Below are 18230 nucleotides of genomic sequence, written 5' to 3' on the forward strand. Positions count from 1 at the left end.
CTGTTCCTAGGCCGTCATTGAAAACAAGAATTTGTTCTTAACTGACTTGCCTAGTTAAATAAAGGTAAAAATATATATATATGATATGGTAACAGACACAGCATCTCAAGGGGAAAAGGGAATCAAATGGCCCTAAACCATCAGGCAAGCAGTTATTCAAATAATTCTATGATGGAACAAAGCAAGAATGTCGAGGAGAAAGATAGCCTAACTAATACAGAGGTACACACATATTTCACACGCTCAAACCAATCAGGGATCTGCGGGATGAGAAGACATTATTGAATGTACTTGAAAATTCTGTTGTAATCTCAGGTCGAGGTCCGAATGGCTCCTTTCATTCACAAAGGAAAACAGTCCCTGTTCAATAATCTATTGTTGATATTTGATCTTCGTCCACTGAGATCGAGACTAAATCAATCTCAAGGCGATATCAAAGGACTAGTGAAACGGAAGTTAGGCAGCAATGCCTTAGCCCAAAGTTCTATGTGTGCTACAGAGGTTGTCCAGGAGGGAGTCCCCTGTGGGGACCGGGACAGTTTCTGAAGGACATGAATAATGTCCTTCACAGGATTTTATCATTTTCCAGGGCTAGTTCCTTTGTTATTAAATGGTGGCCATTTGACGGTTGTCAGTAATCTGAATTTGAAAAGGAGGAAGATGAGGAAGAATGGTTCCCTCTCAACTGGGTGTCTTCCTGGATGAGGTGAAGCCATGGAAGAAGACTGAACTTTCATCCCAATAGTAGTTATCGAGTCATCATTTAGTAGTAATTGATGTGTTCCTTTTGAGACTTTCGCTGTGCTCTTAATTTACAGTAGATACAGAGGAATGAGCATGCCAATGGATTGTTAACAAAACTGTCGGAAATGATTGATGACATGACAACATAAACTCCGAACCAAAACAAGGATATTTTCTCAGGTTGCAAGTGTGACCACTATGACATAGTTTCTTCAATCTTTCAATGAATGTCTCACTCGGATTGTGAAATAGTATTGACATATTTCAAGAATGACAAAGGAACTCCTCTGTGAGCTCTGTGCAGAGTAGAGAGTTTCTGGATGACTATATAAGGACTTTGTGACTCCGTTCTATAACAAAACGATGTGAAAAATGTGATTAGATTTATTAACTCTGAATCTAAGGCTGTATTATTCCGTTGACTATTTCTAAACAAACAATGTATAGCTTCAACATGTTTAAAACTGTCATGCCGTTCTCATGGACTGTCTCTTTTAGTTATACTGTAGATCTGTCATTCTCATTGAAAGCAAGCCAAGACGCGGTAGATCTGTTCTATGTGTACTATTTCTATGCTTCCCTTTTCCTTTCTGCGTCTTTTACTTGTTTTGTATATCTGTTTCAAACAGCTAAAAATACAATATTTTTGGTTTATGCAAAATATATTTCAAAGCGGTTTAGATGGTACAATGATTCTCTACACTATACTTGCTTGTTTTGTCACATAAACTGAAATTAAGCAAACTACTAGAATTTCAGCAACCAGGAAATGGCGGAGCGATTTATGCATAGAGCCCCTTTAATTTCTTGAACCACTGTTGGCATTTTGAAGCATGCCCTTGATTAAAGCCACAAACATTGGCTTTGTATGGGGGATGGGGCTGGGAAAATGTAACTACAGAGCTATGGATGCCAGGGTTGATTGTCCATGAGATTGAAATGATAGGTTTGAATGTTTACAAGTACTCACATAACAACACAAACATAAACAATGTAGTAAAACAAACTTATATTTTTCATTATTATTGTGGAAAGACATTTGCACTATGTCAGTTCCCACATATTTAGGTCACTTGTGGGAAATGGGACTGACGTTTGTATATCTCTTGAGAAAGAGAGGAATTGATTCAGTATAGTATTGGCAGTTCAATGTTTAAACTCACTTTCCTGAAATGTGCTGATTATTATCATAATAAAAACCAGCGTTTTGTGTTTTTGTATGGCACTCCTAGACGATAGACTAATAAAAGGTAGACTCCTAGACGGTAGACTCCTAGACGGTAGACTCCTAAATGGTAGACTCCTAAATGGTAGAATCCTAAATGGTAGACTAATAAAAGGTAGACTCCTAAATGGTAGACTAATAAATGGTAGACTCCTAAACGGTAGACTTCTAAAAATTAGAGTCCTAAGCGATAGACTCCTAAAAGGTTTACTCCTAAGCGATAGACTCCTAAAAGGTTTACTCCTAAATGGTAAGAAATGGTCTCTGTTCTCTACATTCCTGCTTCCTCCGTGTGTCTTCAGCTGGTCCTCAGTGCCATGGGAACTCCTTTATGGTAAGTTACGATAGTACAAAAAGATTTTATGACGATTGCAGACCTGCTTATTCATCAGGTTCCAGAAAATGTCAATAACAAAACCTTGTTGCTGTCCGTATAAAAGCCCCCTGGCAGCTCCAGGTCATTGGACAGAATCCCACAAACAACATCAAACATGGGCAAGGTATGTACAGATCAGCCAAATGTGGGTCAACCTGTCAGTCCTCTAACGCAGCACAGTCATATTCATCTGGGATTCAACTAATGGAAAAGAACAGCAGACAGCTTGAAATGGGATCAAGATAAACAAAGATGGATAATTAGATCATTACATATAGTCGGGTGACTGTGTCTTTTCAAGCATGATGAAAGCAACAGCTTAGTGACACTAATCCTGTGTATTAGTAACAAAACTTCACAGAACTTCAGCAAACAACTTGAGAAAGTGAATTGAACCTTTGATGTGTGGTCTCTTTCAGATCTTCCATGGCCGCTCTTATGAGACCAGCCAGGACTTCCTCGACATGTCCTCCTACATGTCCCGCTGCCAGTCCTGCAGGGTGGAGAGCGGCTGCTTCATGGCGTACGAGCGCCTCAACTTCATGGGAAACCAGTTCTTTCTGAGGGGAGAGTACTCAGACTACATGCATATGACTCTGTCCTCTCCTGCCGTATGATCCCTCAGGTAGGAGAAAGGCTCAGTGATCCATATAACTCAAAACAATATCTCTGGGGATATTTTATAATCTGTGTATTTCTGCTTAAACCAGCTTGATTTGATTTATTACGTTCCCCCTTAGCCTACGCCAATGACGACAGCTAGTCTTACTGGGGTCTGACATATAGTGAAAAATACATTAAAGACAAAAAACTTTACAAATGACATACTGTAAGTGTAATATCCTATATACTGTATATTGGTTTGGCTTGCTTGTGTTGTTTTATAAACTAATGTGATTTTCTTCTGGGAAATTCCGATCTCCAAAAGTCTCTAATTCATGTTACAATGGATGCTGTAAGGAGCTATTGATGTCTACACAGATACAGTTGAATGTGACGGAACATTTAAAATCAACGCTATGTGGTATTAATAATATGAAACACTTTAGCAGAGGCTCTTACCAAGAGCAACTCGGTTTAAGTGACTTGCCCAGGGGCAATTTGGCAGATTTTTCACCTAGTCTGTGCTAGGATGCAAAACCAGTGACTTTCTGGTTACTGGCCCAACACTCTTAACCGCTAGGCTACCTGGCACACTTTAATTGGAATGACAGCTGTAATGGAGTGGTGATTATGAGCATGATTTATTTTGCACAACAGCTCAGAGGATCCTTCAGGATGAGAGTCTACGAGAAGGAGAACTTCGGAGGTCAGATGCACGAGATGATGGCCAACTGCGAGTCTGCCCAGGTCATGGAGGGACACTGGCTGATGTACGAGCAGCCCCACTTCAGAGGCAGGATGATTTACATGAGGCCCGGAGAGTACAGAAACCTCAGGGAGATGGGAAGAAGCGGAATGAGATATAGTTCTGTGAGACGCATCATGGAATCCTGTTAAATCTTTTCATTTGTAGCCCTTTTCAATTGTGAAACACGTAGTGGAAATGCAATAAAATACCATCTAAGAACATTTTTGCATCTGCACACCTTTATTGTAAATTATTATGGTTTTTGACGTATTTTCAGATTTATTTAGAATTTAATGAATGACTTTGGTTGTTCCTCTCAACATACAACCGAAAATGATTTGTCCACTTGGCTGTAGTTGATTCCCCAAGACAAACCTTGGGTATTTAGTTCCCTTATTGAGATACTTCATCGATATGTTTTGTCAGCATTATATTTTTCAAGTCAATTTATTGATTAAAAAAATTGGGGTTGCTTCAGATGTGCTATAAAATCAAACATCACATTTTAAGTGGAATATAACATAATAACGTGACTTATCAATAACATTTAAATACCATTTCAATCACATTCAGATTATGTATCACTGTTTGAATAAGCATTGGATCAAAACAAAATGACCAAATAGCATGCAAAGTTATGAAAGACTATTTCAAAAACAGTTGTATTACTTATGGATAACTTAGATTTTCTGACAGCACAGCTCTTTAGAGGAGAAAAAATACCAATGCAAATGTTGTAGCTACTATAAAATAGGTGTACATATATTTGTTTTTTTGTTTAGATTTTTACTCAGATCATTGGACTATGCACTTAGCCTTCAAGAAACAATTGGAAATATGTTTTGTTTGCAAGGCTTAGCTTACATTGAACAATAAGGGTCCAAAAAATAAGTGCTTGGAACCTTACTATTCTCTCCATATATGCCATCCCTTTGAAATAATAACCCATAAACATTGAATGCTATTTCATTGCTATGCAGATGAAAGACAAATCTACTTGTCAATACAATCAGATGATACATTAAAGACATAAAGTATTTTCAGCACAAGCTACAGCCAGTGAGTTGATTGTTCCTTTAGGTATACAGATTTATCTTTTATTATCAATATGTTCTCTCTTTTTTTATGATGCCCTCTGCAATGCTATATATTTGATAGCAATGGTGCTTGGCCCTCTTAATTGATGCTTTTAGGTATTTTCTCATTTTCAGATAGAATAAATGTTGTATACCATGTCATATCATATCTTATACAATGTAAGTTATATTTCAGAATGAAGAGGAGGTATGTGATGATCAAGTAAGACAAATACTGTAAATAGTGTTTTTGCACATTTATTTGAACAATTGACAATCAGATGATTTAGCATATGTCGGTGATACGCCTCATGCTCATGAACCTCATGCCCTTGGCCCCCATGCCCATATCCTTGAAGCTCCTGTACTCTCCAGGCCTCATGTACATCATCCTGCCTCTGAAGTGGGGCTGCTCAAACATCAGCCAGTGGCCATCCATAACCTGGGCAGATTGACAGTCAGACATGCGGTAACGATCCTGGATGGAGTCACAGTCATCCATCAGCTCCATGCTCTGACCTCCAAAGTTCTCCTTCTCGTAGATCTTCATTTTATAGGATCCTCTGTGCTGTTGGTGGAGAATTTTATTAAATTGTATTAATTCCAATGTATGACAGTTTTAGAAGCCTACTTTGTAATTTAAAGGAAGAAATGCTATTTCTTCCGTACCATGGGGATCATACGGCTGGACCTGATGCAGTCGCTCTGGCTCATGCCCATCAGGCGCTGGTTGTCGGGGTACTCTCCTCTTCTGACCAGCATCTGGTGTCCCATGAAGTTGGGGCGCTCGTAGACCATAAAGCAGCCGTTCTCAACCCTGCAGGAGTTGCACCTGCTCAGGTAGGAGGACATGTCGGGGCAGTCCTGGCTGGTCTCATAGGAACGACCCTGGAAGTTCTTGTCCTCGTAGAAGGTGATCTGCAGAAAAGTTTTTAGAATGCTATACAACACCTACGCATAATTAAGCTGCAGTAGACACACATCAAAAGCAGTCATTTAGTTGGAATGATATGAACATTTGTTTAAATGCCACCTACCCTGCCCATGGTCATGGTGGCTGTTGGTTGTTTAAACTTGACTGTAAATGCTTGTGCCACCCTTGCCCTTTTATACTTTGTTAGATGCCCACAGCATATGTAACCACATTGTGTTCAATTCCTGAGTCATCACCATGTAATCTACTGTAAACAGAAGCAGGTTCAATATGATTGGTTTTAGTAGTGTTTGCATAATATTTTAAAGAGTTAGTATACTGTGGTAAATGAAACATGTAAATGACTTACCTATGGCTTTGATGATCATGGAACGTTAACTATGATTCCTAACTCTCAACAATTCGTACATCACCTAGAAGTAGAGATGGAGGTTGGCACACTGCCAACTGTGCCAACTGAGCAAAGCAAAAAGCCGCTTCACTGGGACACTGAGTATTGGTCTGCCCCTATTTTTGCTACGTTGCAGGAAATAACTCTGTGATACCTGGGGTTGCAATCTCATGACACCTGTTGCTAAGATTTTCCATGTTTGGCCACCGAAAGTGCACACAATTGTGAATAGAACTTCATTGTTAGTCCTACATTGAACACTTTACACTTAAAATGTACCCCAAAAAATGTTATTTAAAAAGGATTGCAGTCATTCCTATTTGTATTTGTTTTGATTAAGGATCCCAATTAGTTCCTGCCAAGGCAGCAACTACTCTTCCTGGGGTTCAGCAACATTATGGCAGTTATATACAATTACAAATATTACATGACATTACATTTCGTAAAACTTTTCACAACACATTAAGTGTGTGCCCTCAGGCCTAGGACTAAAGTACAATAATCCCTAGTCTAAGATAAATCACTTGGAGTCAACAGTAATGTGTTGAATGCAAGCATTATGTTCTATAAAACAATTATTTTGTTCAAGAGACAGAGTTATTGTAGTTCCTCAAATACCATCAACATAAGCAGGGTTGGGAAGACTTTGGGAACGGATTTAATGAAGATTGCTTGGTATCCCATCCTCCCCTAGTACCATTATTGGCATCAAAGGAATTACAAATATTTCCATTTTATTCTATTTTGTGTTGTGCCTTTCTGACTTAAAATACAATAAAGTTCCTGAGGTTTGATATGACTATTTTTATACAGTATTATTGAAAAACATGACAATTAGATGAAACATTACAACAAAGTAGGTTGAAGAAAAAATATAAATATGTATATTTTTAAATAAAACAAAGTAGGTCGATACCAACAGTGATGTAGTGGTAAAAAATAGGTGGGTAAACTCTGATTGCCGGTCACGGTGAAAAAAGTACCACTCCCTATACTTTCAATGCATTTTTCTGCAAACGGTGGGTAAACTGTTGGGTAAACTGTGTTTACTTGCGTTTACCCTGCACTACACCACTGGATACCAACCTTAACCAAAGTTAGTGACTTAAAGGGGCAATCTACAGTTGCTACATCCATTTTTGTACTTATAAATAAATGATACATACTCAATGATGCTTGAAGAATATAACTTAGAAATGCCCTATGAGCTTAAACCCCATCAGAACCAAAAACAGAAGGTGGTTTTACTCCAATGTTTGTAAACAATGTGAATGTAAACAAACACTGTATAGCTTCAAAACATGGTTAAAACGATAATGTTGATATCATGGATGTTCTGTTGGCGCATCCATAGCTCTGTTTATGATTTTGAGTGGTTACATTTCTCCAGCCCAATCCCTCAGATTTGAATATTTGTTTTCATTTCAGCAATGTTCTACTTGCAAAGTATTAGACGGCTTGCTCAAGATTGATGTAAAAAAAAATCGACTGGGGCTGATTTGCTTGATCCTTCCTTGCTGCAGCTTTCTGCTCATCTGATCGCAGCATCTTTAACACCTATTTAACCTTAAAATTATTTCTGGTACCATCATCCGTGTCTGCAAGGTGGCCCATATACTTCCCCTTCACTCCCCCTTGAAGAATGTGTTTGTTTCATATGATTGTGTTTTGCTTTTCGTGTTTTGTGTTTGCTTTTCATGTATTGATGTGTATATAGATATGTATAGTGTAATTGATGTGTACATAGATGTGTATAGTGCAATTGATGGGTGTATAGATATGTTTAATGTAATTTATGTGTATATAGATATATATAGTGTAATTGGTGTTTATAGAAGTGTTGGGCAGGTCGTCACTGTAAATAAGAATGTGTTATTAATTGACTAACCTGTATAAATAAAGGTAAAAACAAAAAAAGACAGAGCAGTCGATACATTCGCTGCCCCCATGCACCTGTTCCCCATAGCAGCGGGTTTCAGTTGGCACTGCCCCAGATGCATACAATCTGGAATAATAACCATTTACTGACTGATTTAACAAACTTTACAGCACGCTATGCTGTGTTGCTGAGTTAGGCATTAAAAACAATGGACCATAGATCATTTAGCAATCAAGTTGAGTATAAAAGTGACAGGGGAGGATGAGTGAGCAAAGTACCAGTGTTGTCAGTGATAGGAGAAATCATGGGCAAGGTAGGATAACTATATATAGTGGACTTTCATGGGTAGGTCAAAGTCTGCACTGACACAAACAATTCAATACGTTATTAAGTAAAAATCATGTAAATTCTAAAATACAGAAATGTGAGTGAACACACCTAGATGGAGTTCACTTTTATGTAAGTGATCATATTTGAGTTACCACATAGCTCATTGAAGATGTGTATTTTAACAACTTTATAAAAACCATATCTTCTTAGATCATCTTTTACGAGGACAAGAACTTCCAGGGTAGTTCCTATGAGACCAGCAACGATTGCCCTGAGCTGACCTCCCACCTGAGCAGGTGCAACTCCTGCAGGGTTGAGAACGGTTGCTTTATGGTCTACGAGCGCCCCAACTTCATGGGACACCAGATGCTGGTCAGAAGAGGAGATTACCCCGACAACCAGCGCCTGATGGGCATGAGCCAGAGCGACTGCATCAGGTCCAGCCGTATGATCCCCATGGTAAGAAGAGCTAATGTGTCATGGTTCAATTCAGTGTGTTGTTTATTTCATTTACCACACATAGATACGTCATTCCAATCAAATTCCCAAAAACAGCACAAAGGAAATTACAGGATGAGGATCTACGAGAAGGAAAACTTCGGAGGTCAGATGCACGAGATGATGGACGACTGTGACTCCATCCAGGAGCGTTACCGTATGTCCGACTGCCAGTCCTGCAACGTTATGGATGGCCACTGGCTGATGTACGAGCAGCCCCACTTCAGAGGCAGGATGATATACCTGAGGCCTGGAGAGTACAGGAGCCTGAGAGATATGGGCTTGGGCCCCATGGACATGAGAATCGGCTCCATCAGACGTATCATGGACTCCTGTTAAACCCCCATCAAGCTCCACCTAATCCTAATAAATATATGCTTCTATCTGTTGTAAGACTTTTGCTCTTTTACTCCCTTCAGAACAAGTGTTCAGTAATGTACTTGTCAAATAATGTAGACTTCATGTAGCAGCCTTAAATCAACAGATACTGCATTAAGACTTCACTTTCAACCAGATCTCGCATACTTCAGATGTACAATTCATATTTTAAAAAACGATTGTACTCTAGGTTTGAGAGATGTTCTGGTTAGTGTTCCATCCCGAGAATAAATCCCTTTTTCTCTCTGGTAACCCGGTATTTCCCGCCAAAACCGGAAATGTAATTCTAAAGCTTTATAAATCATTATAAAGTATTATAAATCGTATAAATGTCTAGATTTGATTAGAGTTTTAATCAGCATGAGCATTCAAATCTGATGCGACCTGAGCCTGATGTGCCATATATTAAATACATGTTATGAGCCCTACTTTAACAACATTTAATGAGCCCAAACCCAAAGAAGCCCAAATGATTGTGCCTTTATCCAATACATATGTGATATAGGCACATTACACACGACAGAAAAACATAAATGCAAATAGATGTAGCAAGCTATATATGCTCTCTTGGGTAAATACATTAAACAAGCTTCAGTAGGCTAAACTTTTTGAGTGTCAACTGTATTACTGTACTGTATTGCATTATACTGTATTATATGGACTGGAATTAAGCACATCATTCAAACCATGATAAAGAAGAAGAGAACATGCAAAACTGGTGCAGCACATGTTACCTATGAAGGTACAAGTATTGGCTAGCGAATTAGATTTGAATTTTGAAATATAATTGGGCTTATTTGTATAATTAGCAGGCTGACGCATTTATACAGTTGAAGTCGGAAGTTTACATACACCTTAGCCAAATACATTTAAAGTTTTTCACAATTCAATTCAAATCAAATCAAATCAAGTTTATTTTATATAGCCCTTCGTACATCAGCTAATATCTCGAAGTGCTGTACAGAAACCCAGCCTAAAACCCCAAACAGCAAGCAATGCAGGTGTAGAAGCACGGCGGCTAGGAAAAACTCCCTAGAAAGGCCAAAACCTAGGAAGAAACCTAGAGAGGAACCAGGCTATGAGGGGTGGCCAGTCCTCTTCTGGCTGTGCCGGGTGGAGATTATAACAGAACATGGCCAAGATGTTCAAATGTTCATAAATGACCAGCATGGTCAAATAATAATCAGGAGTAAATGTCAGTTGGCTTTTCATAGCCGATCATTAAGAGTATCTCTACCGCTCCTGCGGTCTCTAGAGAGTTGAAAACAGCAGGTCTGGGACAGGTAGCACGTCCGGTGGACAGGTCAGGGTTCCATAGCCGCAGGCAATGGCATTTAATACTGGTAAAAATTCCCTGTCTTAGGTCAGTTAAGATCCTCACTTTATTTTTAGAATGTGAAATGTCAGAATAATAGTAGCGAGAATGATTTATTTCAGCTTTTATTTATTTCATTACATTCCCAGTGGGCCAATGTTTACATACACTCAATTAGTATTTGGTAGCATTGCCTTTAAATTGTTTAACTTGGGTCAAACGTTTCAGGTAGACTTCCACAAGCTTCCCACAATAAGTTGGGTGAATTTTGGCCCATTCCTCCTGACAGAGCTGGTGTAACTGAATCAGGTTTGTAGGCCTCCTTGCTCGCACACCCTTATTCAGTTCTGCCCACACATTTTATATAGGATTGAGGTCAGGGCTTTGTGATGGCCACTCCAATACCTTGACTTTGTTGTCCTTAAGCCATTTTGCCACAACTTTGGAAGTATGCTTGGGGTCATTGTCCATTTGGAAGACCCATTTTCAGCCAAGCTTGAACTTCCTGACTGATGTCTTGAGATGTTTCCTCAATATATCCACATAATTCTCCTCACTCATTATGCCATCTATTTTGTGAAGTGCACCAATCCCTCCTGCAGCAAAGCACCCACACAACATGATTCTGCCACCCCCGGGCCTCATGGTTGGGATGTTGTTCTTCGGCTTGCAAGCATCCCCCTTTTCCCTCCAAACATAACGCTGGTCATTATGGCCAAACAGTTCTATTTTTGTTTCATCATACCAGAGGACATTTCTCCAAAAAGTATGATCTTTGTCCCCACGTGCAGTTGCAAACCGTAGTCTTTTTTGTACTTTTGTACCTGTTTCCTCCAGCATCTTCACAAGGTCCTTTGCTGTTGTTCTGGGATTGAATTGCACTTTTCGCACCAAAGTACGTTCATCTCTAGGAGACAGAACGCGTCTCCTTCCTGAGCGGTATGATGGCTGCGTGGTCCCATGGTGTTTATACTTGCGTATTATTGTTTGTACAGATGAACGTGGTACCTTCAGGCGTTTGGAAATTGCTCCCAAGGATGAACCAGACTTGTGGAGGTCTCCAATTTCTTTTCTGAGGTCTTGGCTGATTTCTTTTGATTTTCCCATGATGTCAAGCAAAGAGGCACTAAGTTTGAAGGTAGGCCTTGAAATACATCCACAGGTACACCTCCAATTGACTCAAATGATGTCAATTAGCCTATCAGAAGCTCCTAAAGCCATGACATAATTTTATGGAATTTTCCAAGCTGTTTAAAGGCACAGTCAACTTAGTGTATGTAAACTTCTGACCCACTGGAATTGTGATACAGTGAAATAATCTGTCTGTAAACAATTGTTGGTGTCAGAGATGCTAGGAGTACTGGGTCGAGGAGTCAAGCGCAGAGAGCAGGGTTTCAAGAAAGTAGATTTATTTTCCAGTTGACAGGGAAAAACGATCATGCTCTAAACACACGGGCGCATGAAAAGACGAGTCCATAAACACCAGACTAAACTGTTCAGAAAAAATAATAAATCCACATAACAATCCAACACCAAATAACAGAGAAACAAGCCCGCGGGCTTACTGCCCTTAAATAGCCTACCCCCCAAACTAAACTCAAAACAGGTGCACCCAATCAGCCCAAACTAACAGAAACAAAAAGAAAAGAATCGATGGCAGCTAGTAGGCCGGTGACGACGACCGCGGAGCGCTGCCCGAACAGGAAGAGGCACCATCTTCGGCGGGATTCGTGACAGTTGGAAAATGACTTGTGTCTTCGGCAAAGTAGATGTCCTAACCGACTTGCCAAAACTATAGTTTGTTAACAAGAAATTTGTGGAGTGGTTGAAAAATTAGTTTTAATGACTCCAACCTAAGTGTATGTAAACTTCCGACTTCAACTGTACCTTACTATAATGTTTCCCCAAATGTTATTAGCCTACCTCTTCTTCCTCTCTCTGTTGTTGCTTCACTCCTTTCTCGCTTTCAACAGTTATATGAAATACGTTTCATTGTCCTGATCTTCATCATTCGAATGACAACCTTGAATAATATAATAATAATATAGGACTAGAATTAGATGAAGAAGGCTTTCACTTCTCTTCATGAAGATTGAATCGCTATGGTTCTGAATAAATAATTGCTACATCCGTGAGTTCTATTGGCTGCTGTATTTAACATTCAGCAAAAAAGAGGTTGCGTCCCTCTTCAAATGTTTTAATGGTATAAGAAATGCAAGAAGAAAAAAATTGATGTCTAGCAAGATATTCTAGTCTAGCCTTTCTGTGAGAGAGTGGTCAGCTGTGCACTGATTTAAAGAAATGATAGATATTGGAGTTATAGGCTGTTCTAAAACTCTGCAGCTGCAATAAAAAAGAAAACATCTTCATAATTAAATAACAAGGTGACCCCCGAATGCCAGATGGAGATGGGTAAATTAGACGTGTATTCGGTCTTTATATTACTATAGCATAGGCTACGCTGCAGCAAATGTAGGCCTACATATCACAAGAAAAAAAAGTTACCAAGATGAGATGATAGGTCTACACATGCATAGTGAACTGCACTCCATACTGAGATGGGCTGTCTGTCCCCACCCTGAGGGTTGATGATTCATGCAGAGGCGTTAGAAAAGACAGATTTAGACATCACATGTAATTTAACTGTTCCATTTCACGCCATGCTGTTCATATAAATAATTTATTATAATTTACTGGTTTCTCAAAGTTATTTATCCCGGGAAAAGGGACTGGTTTTGGGCGGTAAATCCTGGTAAATCCCGTAACCAGGTTTTTAAGCCTTGAGACAATTGAAACATGGATTGCAGTCAAGAACTGCAATGCTGCTGGGATTTTCATGCTCAACAGTTTCCCGCATGTATCAAGAATGGTCCACCACCCAAAGGACATCCAGCCAACTTGACACAACTGTGGGAAGCATTGGAGTCAACATGAGCCAGCAGGCCAGCATCCTTGTGGAATGTTTTGGACCCCTTGTAGAGTCCAGCCCAACGAATTGAGGCTGTTCTGAGGGGAAAAGGGAGTGCAACTCAATGTTAGGAAGGTGTTCCTAATGTTTTGTTTCCTCAGTATATGTTGAAGTATTACAAAAGAGAAGTCAACATGTGGATACAGTATACTGTATGGGAAGTTTGACTACAGGTTACTGAAACACCAGACATGTTTTTGTTTGACTCGGTGAGTGTCATATTTTTGTTAGCTAACTTTTAAACTAACCCTAACCTTATCCAGTCACTAATATGCCTGACCATAAACTTAACCTAACTCTAACCTTAACCTAACCCTGACCTTAACCTAACCCTGACCATAAACTTAACCTAACTCTAACCTAACTCTAACCTTAACCTAACTCTAACCTTAACCTAACTCTAACCTTAACCTAACCCTGACCATAAACTTAACCTAACTCTAACCTTAACCTAACTCTAACCTTAACCTAACTCTAACCTTAAACTGGAGCTAGAATACTAACAGTTGTCCCGCTTTCCAAATGTTCACACGTTGACATCTGAGAGTGAAAATAAGAGATTTGACTTTAATGGAGATAAATATTAATATGTAATCCAAGAGAGTTAGACTGTGTATGGAATGGACATGTTGCTGTTGTAATGCGTTCGTGAATAAGGTAGTCTGATAACGTTACTGCTGGTGTAAATGTCCAATGTTTACTTCACCATTAGCATTTCATACATGGTGCATCTTGTGTCACACTTAACGACGTCCCCATACACCCCACTGATAGTGTACTAGTTCCGGTGTAACCCCCGCCCATCTATATCCCCCTTCTTTTAATTTTAAACAACAACAATGTTCAATGTATCTCACAGGCCATTGTTCAACACCCATCTGTCTTATTGCTTTGGAATGAACATAGTGGCCATACTTGGGATTGGGCTTGCTTGTCCTCCCATACGGTGTGACTATCGCCAGCTAGGAGAGCTGGCTCAGGTCAAACTGTTTCAGACACAGCTTCAGTGTCAGGGGAAGTGGGACAGGTTCACTTTTTTCTCTTTTTCCTTCTCTTTTCTCTTTTTCCACTTTTCCCTGTACTCTCCCCTTTTCCCCCCACAGTTTTGTGCTCAGGGTCCAGTTCTTAGCACCAGCAACAGGTGCCGACGGTTCCTCACATAGTTTGCGCCTTCTGAGGTGGCAACGTAGCTGTCTCTACGCAGGAGACAGCAAGCCTTCCCGGGAAAGCAAAGCAGCATGGATATTGGGCCTCTTTTTGATGAATGCACAACGCTCCGCCAACCCGTTTGACTGAATGAGTTCAAAATCCCATGTTGAGGCAAAATTCTTAAAAGTTGTACACACAAACATGGTTCCATTGTCTGTCATCAGACACTGGGGAACCCCATGGACAGCCTCTTCAGTTTTCAAATCACAGTGGTGCTCCTCATATCTGACAAGGTAGTCCAGTTTAAACCAGCCTGAAAACGAGTCCACCAGGACCAAGTGCATCTTACCCTGCCATCCGAACATGTCTGCAGCAGTCATCGACCAGGGAAGTTCAGGTATGTCATGCAACAGAATTAGCTCCTTAGCCTAATGTGGTTGAAGAGCATTACAGGGAGCACAGCCTCCCTCTCTATGTCAGCATACATTGAGAGCCCGTACCTAGTCTCCCTTGTTCTACATTTTGTTGTCTCAGCCCCTGGGTTCCCTTGATGCAGTTGGCCTGTATAGAATTCAGCAGCCTTTGACCCCGCAGTACTATCCCATTCTGTACTGTAAACTATTCTTTAATGGCATAATAGGGGCGCACGTCTTGGGGAAGCTCCGTTGACAATTTTGGCCAGCCATTCAGATTGACTTCTCTGAGGCGCTGGCATGTGATGTCTATTGCCACCGCAGCCACCACATTTAAAAATACTACAGTTTACTATAGAATACTACAGTACTTATACTACACACTGTAGAGTCCCTCGATCATGTGTAGTACCTACTATAGAATGTTGTATTATAATGGAGAATACTATAGTAAATACTACGGTATTATCCACACAAAAAACACTGTATTAAATACTACGGTAATGTTCCCAAAAAAACTACAGTCCATAAAAACACAACACTTTTTTAACTAGAGTATAAACTAAAGTATTTAATTTGCATATACCCTGCCCATTCCCCTCCCCAATATCGCAATTTGTGCCACTCATACAGTAAGTGAGAAACGTACATGCCAAGTATAGACTAAATATTGTGTTCCCTACAGCTTATAGAAAAGAGCTGAACATTTCTTAAGTAGGTTTCTTGAAAGTATATGTCCTCCACTTCTAAATCAAAGATAATAAAACAAAAGCACTATAGTAAATACTACAGTAATGTCATCACCAATACTGCAGTACTACAGTATTCTACAAGCCTAAAAACACTACATTAATTACTATAATATATACTACAGTTTTCTTTTACACGGTATTTATACTATAGTTGACTGTAAACACTACAGTATACTACAGAATACTACAGTAAATATTACAGTAAACACTATAGTGAATAGTACAGTATAGCGCAAAAAAACTACAGTGAATACTATAGTATTTTTTTATGTGGGAACTTAACTCCTCAGTCTGACGAGAGGACAGAACCTGCACAGTCATGGCATCATGAGGCAAGGAGCTGTGTATACAGTAGCTAACGCCCTGCCATGGGCTCACCTCCCTACGACGGACTCGGAGAAGTCCTACAGTATGATTCCTCCGGGTCCGTCGTAGGGAGGTGAGCCCATGACAGGGCGTTAGCTATATACAGCTCCTTGCCTCTTTTGTAAACCACATCCGAATTGGAGCGTTGAAGGTTCATCATGATCCCCTGCAGACGTGAGGATGCAGTGTGCAGAGCATTCCGCAGCATAGGGATTAGAGTTTGGTGGTCCCTCTCCACCACCACTGCTCGCCCCGTACATGAAGTCATAAAACTTTTTACAGCTGAAAACAAGATCCAACATCTCCTCCTCTATCTGAGTGTAACGTGTCTCCATCAGTGCATCAGTGCTCTTGATGCAAATGCCACTGGCCTACTTTGTTGTAGACATACTGCTCCGAGACCATGCTGGGACTCATCTTCAGATATCACCACTGGTTTGCCCCAATCATAGTAATGGAGTACTGGTTGGCTTGACAGCAGCTCTTTCCGTTTTTGTGAAGCAAGCGTCATGTTGCTCCTGCCAGCACCATTCGGTATCTGGATGATACCAGGTGGTTGATAGGGAACAGTGATCCCACAAGAAATCTTCAAAGTAACTATACATGTACAAGGTAGGAAAATAGGCTAATCAAGAATGTTTTGGAATTGCTATAAAAGAAAATAATTGCAAAATGAAAACCATTTAACGAGCAACACAAACTCAAAAAAGTTCTGGGACACTGTAAAGTCCATGGAGAATAAGAACACCTCCTCCCAGCTGCCCACTGCACTGAGGACAGGAAACACTGTCACCACCGATAAATCCACTATAATTGAGATTTTCAATAAGCATTTTTCTACGGCTAGCCATGCTTTCCACCTGGCTACCCCTACCCCGGACAACAGCACTTCACCCCCCACAGCAACTCGCCCAAGCCTTCCCCATTTCTCCTTCTCCCAAATACAGTCAGTTGATGTTCTGAAAGAGCTGCAAAATCTGGACCCCTACAAATCAACCGGGCTAGACAATCTGGACCCTTTATTTCTAAAATTATCTGCCGAAATTGTTGCAACCCCTATTACTAGCCTGTTCAACCTCTCTTTCGTGTCGTCTGAGATTCCAAAAGATTGGAAAGCAGCTGCGTCACGGGCAGAGGAATTATGCAACAAAAAAATGTACTAATTAATTTAAAATGAAAAACTGAAATGTCTTAAGTCATTAATTATTCAACCCCTTTGCAAGACTAATTACATTCAGGAGCAAAAATTGGCTAAACAAGTCACGTACAAAATAGATTGCATCGGACTCTGTGTGCAATAATAGTGTTTAACATGATTTTTGAATGATTACCTCATCTCTGTACCCCACACATATAATTATCTGTAAGGTCCCTCAGTCGAGCAGGGAATTTCAAACACAGATTTAACCACAAAGACCAGGGAGGTTTTCAAATGCCTCACTAAGAAGGACACCTATTGGTAGATGGGTAAACATATGGTGAAGTTGGTGCATGGTGAGCATGGTGAAGTTATTAATTTCACTTTGGATGGTGTATCAACAAACCTGGTCATTACAAATGTACAGGCATCTTTCCAAACTCAATTGCCGGAGAGTAAGGTAACCGCTCAGGGATTTCACCATGAATTCACATTTCAACAGGTTCATAAACTAAAACACAAGGTCAAATATACACTGGAGTATCTTACCAAGAAGACAGTGAATGTTCCTGAGTGGCCTAGTTACAGTTTTGACTTAAATCTCCTTGAAAATCTATGGCAAGACCAGAAAATGGTTGTCTAGCAATGATCAACAACCAATTTTTTTTTTTTTAAGATTAATGGGCAAATGTTGCACAATCCAGGTGTGGAAACCTCTTTGAGAAATACTCACAGCTGTAATTGCTGCCAAGGGTGTGTCTACTGTACAAAGTATTGACTCAGGGGTGTGAGTTATTTTTGTAAATTAGATATTTCTGTATTTTATTTTCAATAAATTTGCAAAAATGTCTAAAAACATGTTTTCACTTTGTCATTATGGAGTATCATGTGTAGATGAGAAAACAATCTATTGAATCAATTTTGAATTCAGGCTGTACACAACAAAA

General features: G+C 39.9%; 2 protein-coding genes and 1 pseudogene across 2 annotated transcripts; 2 read left to right on the plus strand and 1 right to left on the minus strand.

Annotated features, from left to right (window-relative positions):
* The first annotated feature begins 2460 nt into the window (after nt 1-2460).
* LOC129816169 (gamma-crystallin M3-like) lies at nt 2461-3845 on the plus strand (annotated as a pseudogene).
* A 1213-nt stretch (nt 3846-5058) lies between these two features.
* LOC129816612 (gamma-crystallin M3-like) lies at nt 5059-5824 on the minus strand. Its single transcript, XM_055871311.1, has 3 exons — nt 5810-5824; nt 5442-5690; nt 5059-5340 (listed from the first exon to the last, which is right to left on the minus strand). Exons 1-3 carry the CDS (start codon nt 5822-5824, stop codon nt 5059-5061), a joined length of 546 nt encoding a protein of 181 aa, XP_055727286.1.
* A 2456-nt stretch (nt 5825-8280) lies between these two features.
* Nucleotides 8281-9143, plus strand: LOC129816613 (gamma-crystallin M3-like). Its single transcript, XM_055871312.1, has 3 exons — nt 8281-8289; nt 8517-8765; nt 8862-9143. The coding sequence occupies exons 1-3, from the start codon at nt 8281-8283 to the stop codon at nt 9141-9143; spliced, it is 540 nt and encodes a 179-aa protein (XP_055727287.1).
* Nucleotides 9144-18230: the final 9087 nt, after the last annotated feature.

This window comes from Salvelinus fontinalis, chromosome 19, assembly GCF_029448725.1.
Source record: "Salvelinus fontinalis isolate EN_2023a chromosome 19, ASM2944872v1, whole genome shotgun sequence".
In the NCBI taxonomy this organism is placed as follows: domain Eukaryota; kingdom Metazoa; phylum Chordata; class Actinopteri; order Salmoniformes; family Salmonidae; genus Salvelinus; species Salvelinus fontinalis.